At 37.0% G+C, this 23864-nt stretch overlaps 1 protein-coding gene across 2 annotated transcripts in view; it reads right to left on the reverse strand.

Annotated features, from left to right (window-relative positions):
* Positions 1-23864, reverse strand: part of SEMA3E (semaphorin 3E) — a 123173-nt gene that overhangs the window by 97069 nt on the left and 2240 nt on the right. The window contains exon 2 of one of the 2 annotated variants that reach the window (XM_068167859.1): positions 20765-20983. The exons of the other annotated variant lie outside the window; for it this stretch is intronic. Coding sequence (XP_068023960.1) covers positions 20765-20942 — 178 coding nt within the window. The 5' untranslated portion in view covers positions 20943-20983. The remainder of the gene's footprint in view (positions 1-20764; positions 20984-23864) is intronic. 2 annotated transcript variants of the gene reach the window in all.

The following is a 23864-nucleotide window of genomic DNA, read 5'->3' on the forward strand; positions in this document are numbered from 1 at the left end:
CCCTCATCCTGTCACTGCAGGCTTTTTACACAGTTCCTCTGCAGCATTTTTGCAGGTCCCCTTCAGGTACTGGAAAGCTGCTATTTGCTCACCCTAGAACCTTCTCTTCTCTAGGTTGAATCACCCTAACTCCTTCTGGCTGTTCCAGCCTCCCTGATCATTTTCATTGCCCTTCTCTGCACTTGTACCATCAGCCCCATGTCCTTCCTGTGTTGAGGGCTCCAGAGCTGGACACAGTACTCCAAATGAGGGCTTACCAGATGTGAGAGTCTAATGTCTCTCTCTATGTGAGTCAACAAAGATAAAGTGATAGCAGAGCCACTGGAAAGAAGGTGGAAAGAATCTTGTCCACCAATCCTGGATGCAACTCAGCTTGTGATTGCATCGTGGTAACTTGGGACTACAACAATGGACCCAAGGACCCAGCCATCACACCTTTAGGGCAAGACCTCCACCCATCAAGTACCCTGGGCAGGGTGGTACAATGGGTTTTACCACCTGTTTCCTGAGCCTTGTCTGGATGGAGACGGGGTAGACGGAGATCCCCCCCCCCTCCAGCCAGGATCTTGCCCAAATACACAGCAATACACAGAACCTAAGGATTATTTCCTGCCACTGGAATTCCTGAGGGACAATATTTGAATACATACCTAAGGACTAAAAACTGTATAAAAGACTGGAGCAACTACTGGTTTGTAGAGAGAAACAGAGGAGAGAAACAGAGGAGAAAAACGGGGAGAAAAACGGAGATGAAGGAAAACACAGGAGATGGGCCAGGCCGCTGAGAAGAGAAAGCCGGGACAATGCTGCTCCAGAGAAAAGAAGCTGCCCGGAGGACCACAGCTCCAGCCAGATCCTCAGCACCCTTTCTCTACAGACCCAGGCTGCCCAGAGGAGCCTCAGCACCATTCCTGTATCAACCCAACATCTCCCCAGAGGACCACAGCTGTTCTCCAGCAAAAGCCTCAACACCGTTTCTCTACAAACCCAACATCTCCTGCAGCACCTTTCCTCCACAGACTTTATCTTGGGGGGGATGAGGGGTGTGGTAATATAATTCCTTTCCTCTTCTCTCTCCCCCTCTCTCTTTTCTCCCTCTCCTCTTCTTAATATAATTCCTTTCCTCTTCTATCTCTCGTCCCTCTCTCTTTTCTCCCTCTCCCTTCTTATGTCCACTTTATCTATGTAATAGTCTAGCTGTTGATACTTTGGCCTCGTTTGTGCCTCTAATTTCACAACACGGGAATATTTAAAAGAACTGTATCTCCGGACCGAGACATCTAATGTCTCCGGACCGTGACACCAGAACAAAGTAAAATGGCATCACCTGTTGGCCATGTTGCTTTTGATACAGCCCAGAGTGCCATTTGCCTTCTGGGTTGCAAACCCACACTGTTGGCTCATGTCCAGTTTCTCATCCACCAGCACATTCTGGTGCTTTTCTGAAGGACTGGTCTCAATTTCATCATCACCCAGCCTGTACTGATATCTAGAATTTCTTCTGTGTAGGTAAAGGACCTTGCACTTTGCCTTATTAAACCTCATGAGATTCTCCTCAGCCCACCTCTCCAGACTGTCCAGGTTCCTCTCCATGGTATCCCATCCTTCAGACTTATCAATCACACCTCACAGCTGTACATATACATGGAAAGACACAACATTAATTTGTGTATATATACACTCATACACACACTACAATGTATAAACACATAAACACAAATACACACTATTATCTTCCCCTTAATACTGTTATCTTCATCTTAGTATATAATAATAATATAAGATCACAAGAAAATTCAGCTGCCTCATCTTTACCTAATGACAGGCTTTTAAATGCTCACCTGGAGCCCAGTGCCACACTCAGTACTGGCAAAATTCTCACTGAACTCAAAGAGCACCAAATTATTACTGAATGCTGCCTTCTATCAGTTCAAGGATAACACTTGGGCTGAAGCTTTAGGGGCTTTAATAGAGATTCTTCCAGTGAATTAATGAAGTTTCAATGCTTAAAAAAAGCCTCTTTCAATGTGATGCTCTGACTGTGATTATAGCAAGAGAGAGCAAAAGCTAAACTGTCTTTTGCACATCTTGATGTAAAAGCAGCAAATAAGGTATACAAAAAGCATAAGACATTGGAAATGGGAAGCACCAGTTGCTATACGTTTTGCTTTTTTAACAAGACAGCTATTCTGTAAGAAAAAAAGAAAAATTACCACTGATCTTCTTTAGGTGTATGCTCTGATCTATATGAGCATCCTTATTCAGGACATTACTTAAGCAAATCTGCCATGCTAAGGATTTAATATGAGGCCTTAAGCAACCTGATCTAGTGGAAGGTGTCCCTGCCCATTGCAGGGGTGTTAGAACTAGGTGATCTTTCAGGTCCCTTCTAACAAAAGCATTTTATGATTCTACAATTACATGATTCTATGATCATAGATGAATGTGGCAGCAATGAATATTTCCTCTCTAGATACATTTACAGAAATGTTAACATTTTTCTTCTATTAGAACTTTCGAATGTGAATGCATTTGACATACTCAGAAGTATATGGACACATGAAAGTCTCCAGCAGAGTAGATTGAAGCTGTAGAAAAAAATTATTGCTCCTCCTAGAAAATACTGAGCTGCAGTCAGCTGAGTGTTTAAAACTCAGTTTTAGCTGGCAGATGGCTACCAGTGAGTCTGTAGATATTCTAGAGTGAGAAATCGTATCTTCACATTTCTATCGCAATATGTGCGTTGTACATTGACTTCTCTCTGACATTCTTAATTAACACAATAAAAGAAATGGAGCAGAATCATTATCTTAGATTTGTCAATTACTTCATCAGAGTTACTTCAGATGCCCTCAACTCAAGTTGAAACACATAAATACAAATGTCACAAAGAAGTCATCCTTTGCAAATCTATACTTCCATGATCTTGAATGACATTATGCCTTTCTGTTCATTCTAAGTACAATGCTCTGGGTAACTCCTGGGTATCCCAAGGAAACATTGTGACTCACAGACATCTCTCTTGACTCATAATTCCTCCTTTTGACTCCTTGATCCCACAGCCTTTCCATTTGATTATGGTCTTTTACAGAAATAAATTTTTGTCCCATCCCTGTGCCAGGCCAGATACATTGACCAGCAAGCGAAGGAGCCGAGCCAAACACAATGTTAGTTCCTGGTCTGCACCTTTGTTACTTAGGCTGGGCAGGCAGCAGAGCCAGCTCAATGCTCCAGGCAGCCCTGTCAGTCTGGGAAGCTCACAAAGGAATACAAAATGTTTGTGAGCTGCCCTGTTTTTACCCTCTAGTGTGGGCATTTGGCAGGAATTCTAATAATTCTCATTAAGATCTAAGAACAAACTCTAAACTGCATATAAGTTGCAGTGATTCAAGAAGTAAAAACACTTTTTTACATATAAATAAACAAATATAACTAGCTGCTGACAGCGAGTCTCCCAGGGACTGACTTTGGTTAGTAGGGACCCACCAAAGAAATATTTATTGTTAGTATCATTTTATTTAATGCATTTATTCATTGCTGCTTTTTCTCATTTGTCAGCAAGAGCAAACTTTTTTTCCCCAGAACAGGCTTCTGAAAGGTCTTCAAAATAATTAAAGTTGAACTTCTGAATCATCAAATCCCCAATCTGAATCAGTTACCACATAAGTCGGATTCGCCTCTCCCAAACTCATATTTTCACTGCAAATGAGGATTTTTAAGGCTCTGAGAATAATCTATTAGAACAACTTAATAATAAGTTTGTGTTCTTGCACACTTTTAAATGACTGGATTCTTGATCAAAATTTAAAATAAGAATTGGTGTGAAAAGCAAGGCAGGGTTACAGCAGTATCACAGAAAGATTAATTCAGTGCTAGAGTAGAGATAATACATGTGATTTTTGCTAGATGTGTAATTAAATTCTGCAATGTTGACAATAGTTAAGACAATAGTTAGAAATTTACCTTGAAATACTCAAAATTGGTATGCAGACAATTGCCTAAATACACAAAGGACTTCAGATTCTGGATATCCAGAATTTTCTTAGAGTATTACTGTAGCTTTCAGGTTACTGTATGTTAGCTTTACTTTCACTTGTGTTCTCTCTTTGATATCCTGAGTTTATATAAAAATCATAGCTGCAGTGGAAGGAGAGACAAAGGTCCCCAACACAATATCAAAAGTCTCCACTGGAGGCGTAGGATAAAAGGTTGACTTTTCATCAGCCAGGGAATGAAACTGAACTCAGACATCTTGCATCTGAAATAAAAGGTCTGCCTATTAAATGAAGTAGGAATGAAGCTATGCCAAGTGAGGAAAATTGAGACCTCTTCTCTTATTTCAAAAGAAGATGATTACTTTTAAACAATAAAAAGGCTCATAGTCCTGTCTTGAAGACATCTGAAGCCATTGGTTACCTGAGGACTGAGACTATAAGGATTCCTTCTTTTCCCTATTGACTAGAAATACTGTACTTAGGTTGCTGGCTCTAATGAGGCACCTTTTTTTTTTTTTTTTTGATAGTGCTCCTTACTGCAGAGTATTTCCACTTTATTACTTTCTGGTCAGTTGCTTTTGATGTTTATGTTCATTATGATAAGCTTTTCTGCAGTTCACCTGTCCTCAACATTAAATTCTATCTGATTATTATTCAAAATTTATGAGGAGGCAAGCTTAACAAACAGACAAAAAATAATTAGTAAATGGAATGTAATCTTGGAATTTTTCCGTGTCCATTTCTATGTAAAATTGATGATGAAAGAACTTGTGAAGAAAAGATGATACATTTCGGGGTTTAGTTGGCTTGCTTGTTTAATAAAAACCCATACTAAATCTGAAGACCATCAACTGAATGGATTAATTTAATTAAATTGGAACTGAGAACACACACCATGAAAATCAATGTTCAACATTTTTAATGCATTTCTTAAAGATGCCTTTACTGGCTAGAAAGGGAGGAGGTCTGAGATACAAGATCTTCAACTTCTTGTCACTTGCCTCTTTAAATTAGACAAAAGGTTAAAAATAATTTTTCAAATGTGGAACTAACATGGGTAACTTAAACTTTTTCACAGTTGCTGTGTACGAGCATGTTGCTGTTTTGACCTCTGTCTTGAAGAGGGTACCAAAAATTGTATAAATGCAGAAGACACATGTTGTCTTTCCAAATGAGTAAACTAGGCAGATGGCTGATTAAATAAGTACTATATATTTAATCAGAAGTCTACATCTTCTAAAGTGCTCTGACATTTCAAGGAGAAAAGTAATATCAAAATGTAAAAAGTGGTGATACAGAAATTAATAGCTATAATAGCTAAACATAATTTAAATCAATTTTTCACTGCCACTTGAATATTATCTTCAGTATAGTGCTATGAAAAGTTATGATTTTAGTTCCAACACTATAATTTCTGTCATTTTGACTTTAAATTTTCATGCTGTTTTCTTGTCTGAATATTGCTAATTATGTACAATTTTAAACTTTCATTTTATATTTTCACTTATCTTAACTGCATTTCCATTCCTACTACCTTTTAACCACAGCAAATAATAAAGCCTAAATTCCTTCACTTTTAAAAAAAAATTTTACTTTCTTGTTGCCTTTTATCAAGCCATGTTTCTTTCAGAAATGAATACTAGAAGACAAGATATTTTCCAGTTAGTAGACAAGATTTACTCCTGTCTTTATTTTCTGTGTTCCTAACTGAAAATAGTGATGCAATGTCTTCTGAAAACAGTATTTAAATTAGCCCTCCCCAAAATAAAAAAATAAATTAAAAAGATATTAGTGAGCCTGGTTTAGCTTTGAAAAAGTTTTCCTATTAAAATTAATTGATATACAAGAGATATTCCAGATATTACTTGAATCTGGTGAACTAGCATGCTTAATTCACCGAGGAGAATAATTCTCTGAGGAGAGTAATTCACATGAATGTTCAGTTGATTATATAGCAGGTATCCAGGTAACATCTTAATGCCTATAAGTCTGCATTCTTCTAATTGCTGATCTTTTTTATCATATTTACTAATAAATTTGTATCTTTAGCCTGGCTTCTCATATTGACCTCAATGATTCTGGGGGTGGTAAATAGACAAGAATTCCTTCACTACTATGAAAAATTTACCATACTGATTAACGTGTTGCAAAGAGTTTCTGACATCTGTAAACTAAATCATCAGGTAGAATTTAGGCCTCAGGTAAGAAGAAGATTTGAATTCTCTAGTAAAACAGCACATATATTTCCATTTTCATAAATAATTTTGTTCTGACTATTTTAAAAGATGAAAAGTGAAAAATGAATAATGGGTAGAGAGACCTTTCTCTCACCTCTGGAGAATGCTTTTCTTTCTTTTTTAGAATTTTTTTAGAAGATGTCACAGAAATATGAAAGGAACAGAAATATGAAAGGAACTGAAAAGTAAAATGTTAAGAATAAGAGTTACATTATATATCATTTAAAAACTACATGGGTACATTCAGAAATTACTCATTAGGAGAATTCAGTATTTAATGATAGAATTTTCAATGGGATTTAAGTGGATTAGATACGGACTTGGTCTCTGAAATCCAATAGTCTTCCTTAAAAATGTCAGCTATCATGATTGGTTCACTAATAAATTCTCACAAGCACAGGCTCTGATCTATGGTTATATTGTATTTAGTTGTAATGCACTTGAGTCAAACCAAATTCTGAGAATTTTAATTGAAAAATGCATTTTTTAATGCAAGTCACCAATAGAAACAGCAGCCTAGGGTTTAACTCAAAATAAAATGACTAAGTGAAAGCATATTTTGGGTTCAGTTTGATTTTTCCTCAAAAGAACCATGCTGATTTTTTTTTTTTTTTGGGGGGGTAGGGGGGAGGGGAGGGGAAAGTACCTTTAAGGAGCTGTATTGAGTATAGAATCATGGAACAGAATCATTGAATCATTAGGACTGGAAAAGACTTCTAAGATCATCAAATCCAACTATCGAGTCCAACCACCAACCCTACACCACAATGCCCACTAAATCATGTGCCTAAGTGAAACCATGTCCCAAAACATTCCAAGGATCATGACCCTAACAACTCCTTGGGAAATGCATTCCAATTTCTGATCACTCTTTCAGTAAAGAATTAAAAAAATATATTTTCAAAAATTGAGAAAATTACTATGAAGAATTCAATTTCTTAGGTGGAAATCAAAATCCATTAAAAATCCTTTCCATAAATAATTGCAAAACCAACTCACAATGTTATTTACTTTTTATGAACTAGTAAATCAATGAGAATGACTCTGTTAATACAGTTATCAGTAGTGCAAATGGATTGAGATTCTATGATGTTATGCTATCATAAGCATCACACTGACAATTATGTGTCTGTATACAGATGACATTAATTTAGAACATAATTGGGAATGGTGTTAGAAATGTTAAAACATAGCTAGATGGATTCCAAAAAGTTCTTTTGTTGTTATATCAAATAACAACTCACCCTAATGATTGACAAAAACTGAATGCATTCAGAACCCCTAGATTTATCCAAATTATTAAAGTGACAGCTGCATTTATCAATTTAAAATTAATTATCCATTATTAAATATCTCTGTCTATGTTAATTAAGCATATTTACATACACTTTTGAAGAAAACATATCCTGGAAGTCTCTTTTCAAAGACAAGAACACTGCTGAATCTATATTTATTTCTGCTCTCTTTTCTAGGGGCTTTTTTGCTTCTAATGTAAGCAGTGTAATGTGATTGTAGTTGTTAGTGTCTAAAGGTTTCCAATTGCAGTGCTTTCTAAAATAGTGAAATCCACTACACTCAGAGAAAACATTATGCTGTACATAACAGAGTATCCTCCTCAACTAGATTCACTTTTTTCTGCCCTGAGGATGGAAAAAATATGTTGTGGTGAAATAGGATAAAACTTCCTTTTTTTTTTTTTTCTTGTTTACATTCAGGAATGCAGTAGCGTTATTTAGCCAATATTTAAAATATATATGCACATAATATTATTTAATATATAATGGAGAGTCCAAAGACAATATGGATGTCCTCATATCAGCTCACAATGACTAACAGCATGCAGCTGTTCTCTATATATACACACACACATATATACCAATTAATGATCAGTTTTCAACTTCTATCTAGACAGAAATAGTCATGTAAAATTATATATCACTGTCCACCAACACAACTGGACAGTCTAGTTATGAGATGGGTGAGTTTAAAATTATCTTCTCTCTTTTAAAATAATAATAATAATAATAATAATATTTTTAAATTCTGTACTTTATTGACTCAAGTTTTTAGGAAACTTAGTGAATAAATAATTCCCTGTTGGATTCATGAGAAAGGCCAAGGTCTGACTGGAAAAGATATGAACAACATTGCACTTGGTAGCCAGGCATGATGATTGTCTTGACACAAGAGAGTTAGAAAATGTCAAGCAGATGTCAGCCCTAGGAGAGGTTTTCCTAGTGGTACATCAGGTCCCAGACAAAGCAAAGTATTCTACTGTCTCTTCAAAACCCTTATTTGAGCTTATTTAGCTAATTCAAACCTGCAGAACCATTGACTATCACACTATTCCTATCCAGCTTTCTATGTGGGGTGAAGGAAAAAAAAAAAAAAAAAAGCTTTGTTGGGGTGAATTAAAAAGATATTAACCCGTATTAGTACGTGTAGGATGACTTGGTTTATTGTAGCCCTTTCTTCTTACACCTCTATGGTAGCTGAAGAGTGACTAGAAGTTTTTCTAGGAATTTCATTTGAAAAAGTATTAATAGGAATGGAATCATGCCTGAAGGTTTTTCTTCCAAATGGTTTTGCAAAAGTTTTACCTTAGCCAGGATGATGGACATTTTTTACAAGAATTATGCTCACTTTAATACAGAAAATATCTGCTATACTTTAATATAATTACTTACAATTTGAGTATCTTCTTTTAAAAGCAATGTGTTTGTTCATATTTGGGAAATGGTTTTCCACTTAATTGTCATCTGCCATTACACAGAGGCTGCCCTAGCACATCTCATCTCTGCAAGTCTGAGGAAAGAACAGGTATATCCAACCTGCAGTGGTGTAAACCACCAAAGTGAATGAAGATCCATTGAAGCTGTGGATGATAAGTCAATTTACATTGAATAGTCAATTGCAATGGATTTGCAATCTGGATGCAATTTAATTTGAACTGAGAAGCAATGCTAGTCAGTCTGATTATATTAAAATTGTGTACTGGGAAACCCCAGTACCTGGAATAAACAGAGAAATTATAATTACAAACTGGTACTCATGTAGCATAAAAAGGACTTTTTTAATTCCTGGACTATTCAGTATCTCAACATGAAATATTTGTGTAGAGAGAAGAAAAATACAGTGGTATTGAAATCTTCTTGAAAAAGTATATAGTCACTACCAGAAAAAAAAAAAAAAAAAGGAAAAAAAGAAAAGGAAAAAAAAGGGTGTTTGAAGCATGATGACTGAAATGCCAGGTGCAGACTAGACTCTTTCTATATGAAAGCATTAATTAAAGAATAAAACTGTCATCGTTGTCATCATCAGCACTGATTCCTGCTGTACTGCTAGAAACTCTACAGTGATTTATCACATAGAAGTTGTGAAAGTGTGTTTGTACCAAGGCTTAAAACAAATATTTAAGTTATAGTTTGTCTCAAGACTCTGCAGGTTTCTCCAACATAGGACAATTTTAGAAATGAGCCAGGTGTGGATAAAATTTACTCAGAGGTTATTTTTGCACACTTGCCCAAACATCTCTTTAAAATCAATTACTTCAAGATGTACAGGTTGAGATGAGACATACTCTATTTGAAACAATTGCTGCTGCAAAGCAAACTGTGCAATCTCCTAAGCAAACTCTTCCAGTACTGATACTAGCTTTCTGCTCTGATGGTTTCACTTCTGGATGATTGCGTTGGAGATGCAGATGTTATAATTCCTTTTGTTAAAACAGAATTTAGCTAGTCATCTGAATGCTCTGAGTAGGACAGAATTGGACAGGGTTTTTTTCAGTGTGAACATCACAGTATCTCTCAGAGTAACTGCAGCTACTTACCACTGCAGGTGAGTAACAGGACATCCTGCTGGTGAAAGACACATGTTATTTCAATTTACAGGGTGAAAAAAAAACCCACATTGCTTCATGAGATGTGGACAGATGTGGGTTTTTTGGATCTGTAGAAATGATAAACTGTCTAACTGATGCATGGTGAAGTAGAAAACTCTATCCTTTACTTAACTAATAGTCCAGGAAACTGGCTATACTCCATGGAACTACTCCCTAGCAAGGTGAAACACCAGGAATCTTTGCTTCTCAATTATATGTAATGAACAGCAATTGCTACACTCTGTGAAAGATTTCAGTATCCCAAAGGCTACACAAAATTGAAGTCTTGAAGAGAAAACTGAAAACATGAGATTTATTGCTTAAGTTGCAGAGCAGTCTGCAGCATCTTTTGAAAGCCTGATGGAAGGACAAAGTGGTTAATGGCTCTTCCTGTGAGGTTGAACTACAAAGGTTACTCAGCTAGGATATGCTAACCTTCTTATTATAACAGTACATCTATTTTCCAGACAGTCCCATAGGATTAAGAAATATGGCTTTAGAACTTCAAGCAGTATTAAAGTGAAAAGAATGCCTTCTTTAAACATCAAGCTCTGGTATTGAAATATTGTATTTACTATGCAAGTTTTACAAGTCTTACATCTCTTAACAGAGATGCAAAATGCTGCAAGCTTTCAGCCACAAGATCTCTTCTGTAGGTCTCTTGGATGTTACATACCCACCTCAAATATAGAATTGTGGTCTCACACAATGATAACTAGCATTTTAGTGAAAGTACACATGTCCTACTGAGGAAGATAACCCATCTGTTCCACAGATTAAAGATCTGAAAGTTTAGAAAATGCTCCCATTTTTTCAGTGACTATTTTTCTCTAACTCTGCAACATGGGACAGCATGTAAAGATACAACTAAACATAGGTCAAAATTAGACTGACATTAATATATCACATTAAACTCTTCTGTCACTGCTTTCTGACTCTCTGCTGTAATTTGGACCCTATAAAGAGAAGACTCTGGATTTTCACAACATGATGTGAATAATATGTGCATCATGATTCTGTGTGTAGCATGTGGATGATGGTTGTATGTATAGGCACAAAGCCTGCTGAAGTAATTTTAAGAAATCATGCCAAAGGAAATGTGTCATGGTGGCAAAGCTTTACCCAATTTCAACACATTAATCTGTACCATCCTGAATAAACCTCAAGTGGATTTTCAGATGTGGTTGATTTTGATGATTTTTAAGTTTAGGGTTCTGGAGGCATTTTATTGGAAGGGACGGGCAGGGAGTGACATTCTTCTCCCTTTCCTTACCTTCTGGCCTCCTGTGGCTATTTTAGAGGACCATCACAGACTAATTCTAGTATAGGTACAACTATGGATTCTAAGTATACATAACTGTAGGGATATAGGCATGGCTAATATGCCCGGGGGGGTGGGGGTGTGGGAAAGTAGAATCAGAAACTGGACGTGGATTCACAAAACCTGAGTAAAAACTTAGTCATACTATTTTGTGAACCAGAAGGGAATATTCTGAATATTATTAGTAACCGAGAGGGTCTAAACTCATCTTTACTGGCCAAGCAATACAAATTCATTGGCATATTTCTAATACCCTGAGGAGATTTAGTTAGCTATGAAGAGAAAGAAAGAAATAACATTATAAAGGATCACAAATCTTCACTACACTCATAATTTGGACTGTACTGGGTTCTCACAGAATCACAGAAGTGTTGAAGCTGAAATAGACCTGAGATCATCAAGTCCAGCCTCTGAACTAGCATCACCACATCAACACCCAACCTTTCCTTAAACACCTTCAGGGAGGGCAACTCCACCACCTCCCTGGGTAGTCCACCTCATTAGAATAGCATAGCATAGCATAGCATAGCATAGCATAGTATAGCATAATAAACCAGGTTGGAAGAGACCTTCAAGATAATCGTGTCCAACCCATCAACCAATCCAACCCACCTAAACAACTAAATCATGGCACCAAGCACCCCATCAAGTCTCCTCCTGAACACCTCCAATGATGGTGACTCCACCACCTCCCTGGGCAGCCCATTCCAATGGGCAATCACTCTCTCTGTATAGAACTTCTTCCTAACATCCAACCTAAACCTCCCCTGGTGCAGCCTGAGACTGTGTCCTCTTGTTCTGGTACTGGCTGCCTGGGAGAAGAGACCAACATCTGCCTGTCTACAACTTCCCTTCAGGTAGTTGTAGAGAGCAATAAGGTCACTCCTGAGTCTCCTCCTCTCCAGGCTAAGCAACCCCAACTCCCTCAGTCTTTCCTCATAGGGCTTGTGTTCCAAACTCCTCACCAACTTCTTTGCCCTTCTCTGGACTCATTCCAGCAAGTCAACATCCTTCCTAAACTGACAGCCTCTTCCTCACTCTTGTCCCTGTCCTCTGGACCTGCTCCAGTGCCTCAGTATCTTTCTTGAAGTGAGGGGTCCAGAACTGCACACAGTACTCTAGGTGAGGCCTCACCAGTGCTGTGTACAGAGGCACATTTATATCTGTAGTGGGATGGCCACACTATTCCTGATACAGACCAAGATGCTATTTGCCTTCTATGCCACCTGGTCACACTGTTGGCTCATGTTCAGCCATTGTCAATGAGCACTCCCAGGTTCCTCTCTGCCAGGCTGCCCTCCAGCCATATACCCCCCCCCCCAGTCTCTAGCACTGCATGGGGTTATTTTGGAAAATGTCTCATTCACACAAGAAAGCCAAGGCCAAGTTTAGGAGTACTTCAAACAAAATTAAAAGCCAGGCTTGGGTTATGATATGCAAGCTAGTTTTCTCCTGATTTTGTAATGAGGTTGCAGTGAAAATAAAACTAATATAGCTGCCAAAAAAAAGAAGTTATTTCAAAATCTGGGCAAAATCAGAAATCCCTCAGCCAACTGAAGCACCAAAAAGTCAGAGAATATGTTCACAGAAGTGTCAAACACATGCTCAGAGGATATACTGAAGTTGAGCTTTAGTGTGTGATGATATATACCTCAAATTTTGTTCAACTGACTTTAATGTATACAACAATTAATACAAATGAGATGTGTAGGGAAGAAAGGAGGCCATATGCTTTCTCTTCCCCTTTTCCTATAGAATATTTTTCTAGAATTATCTGGTCATCAGCAGAAAGGAAAGCTAATCTTTGATTTATGTAGAATACGATGCATTATTCATCAGATATTGCTGGATGCATAATGCACTGATTTGTGCAACTCTGAACATATCCCATACATTCTTATTTCATCAGTCATCATCATAAAATCCTTATCCAAAAGACTGTATGCTTTCAATACAGAAACAGAGACAATGGGGTATTCAATCTACAAATGCTCATCCTGGGCAAACAAAAATGTGGCACTTCTTCAGTAGTCATGAATGATTTATTGATATCTTCTATAGCTGACAGAAAATTTGATGTCTCTGTCCTCACTGCTACTGACAAATCTTAACAATTAATGCAATGAAAATTTGGAAAGAGATATTTCAATTATGAAGTACAGCTCCACCTAACTGTAAGTAACACTAAACCAAGAGCTCTGTTTAGGAGACATTCCAGTAGTTACTAATATTCCAAGTATTGGTTTCAACTACAGGATTGTGCTGGGTTACACTCATCCTGGGAGGGGGAGGCTTGCGAGAGCCCTGCTTCCCCCAGGGGACAAAAGAAACCTGATCCAGGTGGACTTGGCTTCCCCTTCCCAGGAGGAAGGGTCCCCCGGGTCTAAGTTGGTCTGTTCCTCTCCCTCTTCCTGTCCAGCAAGACTATTAAGGGGGGTGGTGGGGTGGGGGGGGGGTGGTGGCAGCCATCTTTTTTTCTTTGTGCCTGCCTCACCTGTTTGAAAAGACCCACAGCTGCTGCTGGCCTCCTGGTTCTGCCACGTGGTAGGGCCTGATCTTCTCCCTGCCACATCCACACTTCCCTAGAGGACTGAAATCCACATACATTGAGGGAGATATAAGGCCATCCAAAGTTGGTTTTGTGTATTTTCCTATTCATCTTTATTCCTTACCCTTGTGAACCTTCCCTGTTACTGGTGTGTATGTATATACTTTTTTTTTTTTTTAATAAAATAAAATTTACTTCTCCTACTTCCAAACTGACTCCAGATTATTTTTTGGTAGATTAAACTCCAGTTAAGGCTTAAACCACCACAAGTGTACAACATAGTTTCCAATTTCCTATAACAATATAAACACCACAGGCAACACTGTAAATAAAACATGCCAAAGGAAGGTAGTTCAAGCATATTAACAATAATTCTCTTAGCAGGACTTCGTTAAATTTTAGTTGACCTGATGTACTAGAATCATGAAGGAGAAGGAAAAATTTGGGAAAGAGAGGAGTATTTATTTTTACACCAAATCTGGTCATTAGTTTAATTCTGATTATAATAGATACCTGACAATTTCATGCCAAGGGGAGCTTGAAGCCTGCCTCTAGTTGCCATTTTCCAGTGAACAACAGAACAAAACAGGGGAAAAAATTACAACTTGGATCCAAAATATCAGTCAGGAAAAAGGAAATCTTTTCACACCTGCTAAAAGTGGAGTAGGCTCCCCAGGAAGATGGTTGAATCCCCATCACTGGAAGTGTTTAAAAGATGCAAAGATGTGGTGTTAAGGGACATGGTCCTAAAACCCAGTCTAAACCTACTCTCCCTCAGTTTAAAACCATTCCCCTTAATCCTATTGCTAGACACCATTATGAAAATTCCCTTTGGTTTAAAATTCAGATTTATGTTCTGGGAACTATAGTTTCAATAGCATCACATCAGAGCTCAGTTCACCACCTAAGATAGGTACCAGCAGCTGCAAGGTCTGCACTGAGGTGTGATATCTTTAAAAGAGAAGAAATTAGTAACTGCTTAGGTTAAGAACTGATCGTTTAAAAACAAGTCTTGTTTAGTCAACAACATTAAGGACAGTCTGAAGGCTTCCTAAACCAGTTATGCAACATGCTCTCAGGACCTGCCTCCACCCTTCAGTGCTCTTAGATACATATTTTAAAGTCAGTAAACAATTCTGTAGTGACTAAGTAATATCAGCATCATTATAATCCCTCTGAAAGCAGCTGCAGACCTCCAAAATGCCAACAGAAACTCTGTGCTACTGTAATGCAGTTGCAACCACAAATGTTGAACTCAAGTGGATGCAGTAGTAGATATCTGCTCCCATTACAATGGCAAAATAAGATTTTACAAACCGAAGGACCAAACATTATAAAGCAAACCCACTGAGGCAGAGTTTGCACAGAAATCTGCATCTGGAGAGGCTTACCATCCAGTTGTGAACTGTTAAAGACAGAAGCCAGACTGTGCCAACAAGGTTGTAGCCAAATTGTATGACTAATTCAGAAAAACTCTGAAGCACCTTTTCATCACAGATTATAAATCTGCTTTCTTCCTGTTAATTTATAGTTTACACCATTTAAAATATAAAACATGCTAAGACATGACAAGTCTAACTCTCAGATACTCCCCACAGGTCCTGCAACACTCCAAGGCAATAGTATCAGATAACAGTATATGTCAATATGTCTGTTACCTTTCAACAATCCCTAGGTACAGTGTTTCTCTGCTACTATCAAATTCACAGTACACTTCAGGAGTTGTTTCACAAGAATGTGTAAAGATCAGTTATTATTATTTCTAAATCTCTATGCTATAAGTTAGGGGTTTTTGTTTTACTCTTAAATTATGAGTGCAAAGAATTTTCATCAGCCCAGACACCTAATTTTACAGCTCAAGTGTTTTAGTGTTGTTATACATTAAAGGCATAAATGTGAAACTATATATATATAAAAAAAACCCACAACAAAAAAAAAAAAGCCCACAAACAAATCAATTAACCTGATATTAAGAAGTAATTTGTTGCATTTTTTAATGAAGTAGAGGGTTGTTCTATGTCAAGAAAATACAGAGACCACATATAACACTCATAACATCTATTTCACAATTACCTACACATATTACAGTGCTTCATAAAATTATTAAAGAAGAATACTCTGAAAACATAATTTTCTTTATAAGAAAGAAGCATGACTAGTTGTAAGACCTGGGCCTTTTTTGGTGAGTAATTTAACTGAAGAATAAAATAGAAAGTTGTTGTTTTGTAATGCCTAGGGGTATGTCCAAAAAAAGAGCAACTTTTGTCATGATTGGTTTTAATCAGTCATGCTACAGGGATGTCCACAATGAATACGCCTTAGACTTTGATCTTGCAAACAAATCCCAACTTAACTTTTAATCAGTGGAGTAATTTGTCTGATTAAAGGTACAAACATGAGCAAATATTTATAAAATCAGTTTTTAGATATGGCCTGTAAGACTACTTTCTGTGCATTGGAAATAACTTAGATTATATATACCCTCTGCTGATCACTGCTTCTTGACCAGAGGGTAACTGAGCTCTGGCCAGCAGCTGTGACAAGCTCACCTATTTCAATATGATAGTTCCATCAGTTTAGATTAAACTTTTCTGAAAGATACTTAACTTAATCAGCACATCATGCTTAAACTAAATCAGCATATTTGGCTTAAACATATCGTGCACAGAAGCAGGTGTAGAACACATCTGAGTCATTACTACATTCCAGAGAGAACTGTGTCTAGCAGCTATGACAGCTGCTTAAATTGCTCAAACCCACACTACTTAGAAATAATATCCTCACTTTTACCAAGGCAATAGTGTAACTCATTTTCAGTCAAAGGATTTTATCCTTGGATGTGTAACATCCTATATCTATCATCAGACATTCATGTGAAATGCATCTCACCTTTTATCCGCCTCTGGTTTAAGCTGACTGTTACTTGCCTTCTATACTCTGAAGAGACAGACAACCAGATAGGTAACTTCTTTCAAGAAATAAAGTCAAGAACAAGGACTACTCAGTTAATTCTTTTGCCACTGAAGTTTGTGGGAGTTTTACCATTGTCCTTAGTAGCAGTGAATTAAGGCCTCTATTAGTAGTAGAATTTAAGCACAGTGTGCTGTATTCAAAGATGATATTGGACAACCATTCTTTACTGTAGCTGTTTATTTTATCTTCTAAACGTGAAACAATTTATTTACAAGGGTTCAAGTACTTTAGAAATCAAATAATCCTTTGCAGTGTTTGAGTCTTGATACACAGAAGTTGCAGCCACTCAAGATGGGATACAATAGAATCAGTAAAGAGTCTGGGGCTGTTTACAGCCTGATTCTGAGTGATGATAAGTATTCAAACTGCTGGATACTTCAACACCTCCTCAATGGTGTATTTAGAAATTACTACTATCCCAAGTGCTTGTGTAACCTGAAAATATGCAGAAGGACGTGTCCATGTCTAAGATAAGCAGAGGAGATAAAATAATGACTTACTGCATGTAAACACAGGCACATGAACACAAGACATTTTTTCAGCAACAAGATTTGGAAGAACAAGATCTTTAAGACAGCTTACGTCTTTCTGGGCTCCCTGACAACACATATTTTCAAGCTTTGCATCACACCAGACTCAATCAACTGAGATGAAATATTTAATACATAAAGGAATGAGTTTATTTTCCTTACTGTTGGCTTTTACCACACACCCATGGGAAAGCACTTAGCTTAATCATAAAGACTTGCTGGAGCTCATGGAATTAAGCAACACTTGCTAACCATTAGCTTTCTGGGTGAAAAATGACCTTTAGCAATGACCCTACTAGTGAATAGTGCTATCTGGAATAATTCTCTCACATCAGGTAACCTATTATTTTACTATTATTAAGTTTTAGTAACACTGCTGGGAGAAGCCATCTGTTAAAAGAGAAAAAAGGTACTGACCCTTAGGTATTTGGGGACTGTTGTTTTCTACAATCAGTTTAAAGCACTTTTCATTCACTTTGTACAATTTCCTTTCCCCAGTGTCAGGAAGATCAGAATAAGAAAAGGCCAACATCCCTGCAATGTTTATTGCACATCAACAAATAAAAGATATATTTACAGCTGCATTCACCATTTTACTAGGCCTATTAAACAAATGTGTTGTAAGAAAAAGCCTATAAAGCAAACTTAGCAACACTAAAAAGACCATTGTTTGACTCCCCACAGAAGCTTCTATTGCTTCACAGTATGAAGTCAGGAATCCTTTAGATAAAAATAAACTCACGAAAAGTAGAGAGTAGATACATTAAGGATGTTAAGAGGAGTGAAGTCTTTCACTGAATACACTGCTTCCTTGGTTTAGAGAATTATTTACAAATGGTTTGCCGAACAGAAAAAACAACCAACAAAACAAAACAAAAAAATCCCCATCATCATACTAAAGGAATTCACTCCTTAATTTGTATGTAAACATATATTTTGAGAAAAAGATGATACACTTCACATGCTGCACTGAATAAGTGTATTTCCTAAAATCTGAAATTCTTCACTACTGATGAAGCAGAAATAATTTCACAAGGATCATAAACATATTTTTTTCATAGCTGCTGCTCCAAATCATAGTCTGAAGAGAACTATATATTGCTTGTCATCCTATAAATAATCAATGTCATCTTCTCAGGCCAAAGGGATATGAGAAGTTGTCAGTGATAGATTTTTTTCTTTCTCTTGTTTTTGGCTAACAAGCTTTGTTTGGTTGAGGGTTGGGTTTTGGGGTTTTGTGGGGTTTGTTGTTGTTGTTGTTGTATTTTTGGCCTTTTATTTCTTCTTTACTTCGACATTTAATATTCATAAATATCCTTTGAAGTCTATTGTAATAGATCACCCAAAGCACAAAAACCTCGTGTTTGTCATACAACCTTCCCTTGCTGGAAAGATACCCTTCACAACTAGGTGAATATGAAAGCTCATGTCAAGTAAATTCAGCTAAGAATGGTAAGACATTTTTTTGAGGCTAGCTATTGTACATCTTTGGCAAACCAATCTTTGCAGGGTCTTCTTTGCAATGACTTTTTAACCTGCAGAAGCATTAAATATTTAATCTTTCAATCCATTTCTTGATACTGGAGATCTAAGTACCAGACGTCAGTCAGCAACAGGCAAGTGACTTACAGAAAGTATTATGGCACCAAGTTTATCCAAGGGAGGCAAAGAGATAAGCATTGATGTTTCCTGGTAGACTTCACTAATTTTGTACTGTGAAGTGTACAGAGTAAATGGATGGTATTTCCCACAGGTAAATGAAATTTCAGTCTGAAATGTTGCACTGCATTAAAGAACAAATCTTAGATCATTATGTAATAATAAAACATACCAAGTACTATATTAAGACAGGATAGCAAGACACACCATTAACAACTACCAATTATTTGCTTGCACCTGAGACTAATAAAAAGTAATTTAAAGATGGGGTTCAACATTTGTTCCATAATTTTTTTTTTCAGCTACATGAGTGATCCAAGTTTTGCAGCTATTGGCTACACACACAGTCTGGGTATCATGCCAGGGCCAAGAAGTTTGGCAGACATCACTTTGTTGACATCTTTTTTGGTTGCAGACCTTCTGTATGTACTTAGGAACTGTAAAAGGCACCTTTGACATGCCATTATATTCTGGAGATCCTGCAAATTACAGGTAAAAGGAGAATAAGGGTAGACTATAAATGAAAAAAAGCATTCATCACTAAGATGATATATTATCCTAGAACAGTGCAACTAACAGATGACTGATTGTAATGCACTTCAATTTACAAATCCTCTGAAAAGGTCTATCCTCAAGAAATGTTACAGAGAAACCCTGAGCAAGAAATGGAGAAAGCCTTCCTTGTGTTTGTAATGTTGTTTCTTTAAAAAAAAAAAAAAAAAAAAAAAAAAAATTATTGCTCATCACAAAGTGAGAAAAAGATGAGTGTAAGATAATACCTTCCTTCTTTGCATTGTTTTGAAAGGGAAAACAGCAATCTTCAGACTGCAATAAAACAACTTGCCAAAGATATACAGCAGGAGTGAAAGTATATCAATTTATAGCTTCATCAAAACTAAGAGAAGATGCTTAAAGGAGAAACACAGTGAAATCAGCCTTCAACTAAATAATTCCAAATTAAGAATTTATAACCTTAAGGAAAATCATAAGAACTGAGATCAAAGGAAAATGAGATGATGCAAGTGGGGAAACAATAGGTTGGTAACTTTTTTTTTTTATATGCTCTGATAGGTTCATGATGGTTTTATTTGTTGTATATAGCAAACTGACTCAGTTCATGAAACTGAACCTCAGTGTTGACAATTCACATTTTTTTGTCAATTTAATATGCAATTTATTTTTTTGTTTCTTTGAAGTTACTTAGGTCCTTTCTATACAGGAGTTTGGTGTTACAGCCTAACTACAATTCAGATTTTTATAATGCAATAACTTCATTCTTTTTATCTTTTAACATTTTCTTTCATGTTTAGTCATGAATCCCAAACTGACTGTTTAAATGCCAAACATTAGCTAACCAAGAAAACATTTTAAATAACATATTCTAGTCAAGAGGGCTTGTTTATGTAAAATAAAGACTATTATCTTTATGCTTGGAGGCCACAAATTCCTTCAAGAAATGAAGATTTCTCTTCCTATTTAATAGTGGCTGCATCGTATTTTCCTCACTACATGAAGAAAACCAGAATAGCAGTTTTAAAAATATTTAGTATTCCCTTTGCACATTTTGAGAATATTTATTGACCCAAGGTTTCTCAAAATGCCTGAAACAGATGCTCACCCTTGCACAGCATCCTGTAAATCATACAAACAGCATTAATCCTGTCTTCATTCAAGCAAAATATAACACTTGTTTTCACTGAAATAATGATGAGTACAAAATCTGATGAAGACTTTAAAATAGCAGATGGTGTTATCACTTTGAAAGCAAGGATGTAACTGTGTAGAAGTAGCAGCATGCAGGATATTCTGGTCTTGCACCTTCAGATGGTACTTAGTTCTGTAAAGCAAAAGCAGGAAAATGATTGATGTTACGCAGCAAACAGTTTGCTTTTTGCATACCCGGTGGTAGTGCTTATCGTTTCAGAGTTCTGCTTTAGTGATACTTGCAGAAGCTTTTGTCAACAAAATGCACAGATTCTCTGCCAAAAAAATTCCTGTATTGGTGAGTAATTCCCTCTAGGATTACTTGGAAACACTCCTGAACTTCCTGCCAGTCACCTCTTGTGATACAGATGAATAATAAACCTAAAGCTTGTCCTAAGTGTTTCTAAAGAATCAGTTGTCACTCCAGTGGGAAAAGAGATGTAAAACCTCTCCTCTCTGCCCTACAAGTGGCCCAGAGATATTTGTGCATCTTTCCCCAAGACGTTTCTTGGCTAACATTGAGTACTATGTGGCCTCAAGAATTTGGGTGAGAAGAGTCTTCTTGTCGCATGGTTTACAAACACTTCTAATTCTGCTTATTACCCAAACAGGTAATAGAGCAGGTAAAAGAGAGATATTTAAATAAATAGGGGAGACACAACTGCTACATATTCTTTTTTCCACACAAGAACAGTATCCAGTGAATAGCTACACAATTGGAGATCAGGTGATTCCAAAATCTCTTATGTCACTCAAGAGTAATGTAAATGGGTAAAACAGAAAACAGATCCCTCAAGATATGCAAATCTCTGCACAAAACCAACAACACAAGATCCCACTGCAGCAACAAAATTGTATAGGTCCCTGTAAGGGCTAAACATTTTTGTACTATGCTACCTTTGCTGTTTAGGAAAGTCACAAATTAGGGAAAAAAACTACAAACCAGTTAGAAATACACAGCAAACCATGCATAATGCTTGAATTATACAATTACATCCTTCATGGGCTTTTCAGGCATGTATGCTTCTAGTGTAGCTCTGTTAGGCTTACATAAATATATCCCTCCTGTCCTCTGGAAACCCAATCCATTTCAGACTGTAACGTAAATAGTTTCTTTTTAACATGCAGTGTGTGCTGATTTCACCTTAATTGCGTATTTCCCAATGCGAGAACTCAAACTGTGGGATACTGGGAAAGAATTTAACCAGCAGCCTATAAAGAATGGGGAGCTGAAGCTTGGCTTCTATTAACACCTTATTAGTCAAAGCCTGTACTGTATGCAAGATGAGCTAATGATTTTTAAATATAGTTGTCAATTTATAACTTAATAATGTGGAATTTTATTTCTCTGTAGTACTGAACTAGCAGTAATACATTTGTATCTGGACAAATCAGCATGAAGTTATGAGAGTACATTGCTAGACCATTGTTGGTCATCATCAAACAGTGACCACACCACTAATAGCCATGCAACCATACCACTAATACCACAAGTAGTACTAATTGCAGTGTAAGCTATCTGATAGACATAAGTTGATGGTTTGAGGAAAACACCTTCAAGTCCTGGATATAAACATAGTTCAGGTCACTAAAAATGGAGTTAGAAGTATAAAATTACTGTCAGGTTGTTACAGTACTGATTCTAATCCTATACAAAAGAACGGAAAATTTCTCGTATTTGAGTTTCCTGTGAATAAGACCATCTTCTACCTTACCAAAAATCACCATTACAGTTTGCAGTAACTTGACAGGTTTAACAGTAATCCAAGAATGCAGGATTTTCATTAACTCCCATTGAAGCTGAGTAAATGGCCACAAAGTCAAGCAGGGGTTGCATAATATATCCCTTAACTGGCAAGGGATTTGTGGTATTCCTATCCATCAGATGACCCCTCTGCTCAAGGGTTAGGACCTGATCTTGTTGCTGTGGGTTTGGAAACATGTGTGTGCTGCAGGTGAAGCCTGATCTGTTGAGAGAGCAAAATGTTCTCATTCACTGTCAGCTCACTACACTTTCACTGAGAATCACTTCTAAAGCAAAAAAATATAAATTGTGAATTTATAAAAATCGAAGGGTCTCTGCTTCCGATTTGTGGAAACCTTCTCTTGGCACTTTAACAAGATGCTAAAACAGACTAGTTTTAAATAATTCTTCCAGAAAAATAAAAAAAATCTCGTGTCCACAAAGCTCATCATATTAATCACAGAAGCTTTGAGCTTACCAGTCAGCACTAGCCTAGCTTACAATGACCTGAATCCCAATTAACCACCAGCATCCAGTTACAAAGGGAGGCAGTGAGTAGGCCTGCTTACCTTTATATTTGAGGTTATCTACAGAGAAATTTTTTAAGGGGATTTACAGCTACTCCACGCAAAATTTACAGATACAGGTTTCATCATCTGCACCACACAGAACCTCACAGGACAGACTGGAGCAGCTTTGTAAAGAGGGTGCATGACTGCCTGTTTATAACTACACTGTGCCTAGCTGGTACCCAGAGCAGCTTTTCTCTGGAGTAAATGCAATTAAGATGAGGGACCCTCCTGCTGTTCCTGTTTGATTAGTGAATACAACAACGACATTTACTCGTTGTCTTCATGCTTGGTTGCTACATTCTTTTAGCTGGGGGATTGCAATAGCTGTTCCCAGGGTGCAGACAGGTATGCCATTTCTAACCTTTGGCTCAGGACATGTGGTCAGTCACTGACTGCAACACAGGTTGTAAAATCAGTCACATTTCATAAGAGAGAAAAATGTGACAGGGTCTTTTAAAAGGTGAAATTTAAGATAGTGACGTCTGTGTCCGTGGTAGAGAATTTACTTGAAACAGATCTTTCTGTATCATTGAATCTGAACTGACACCAGGCAGAGAAGGTTTGGCCCTTTGTGAGAAATGGATGTTTTAAAATCTCCTTGAAAATATTAGGGTTATGATGTGTTATGGCCAAATTACTGACTCCCTGCTGAAAATGGAAGTAGTATGCAGTAAAATGTACACCGATTCCAACCAGCA

Source organism: Melanerpes formicivorus, unplaced genomic scaffold, assembly GCF_026170545.1.
Source record: "Melanerpes formicivorus ecotype bairdi unplaced genomic scaffold, bMelFor1.0.p_v2 SCAF_3, whole genome shotgun sequence".
Classification (NCBI taxonomy): Eukaryota; Metazoa; Chordata; class Aves; order Piciformes; family Picidae; genus Melanerpes; species Melanerpes formicivorus.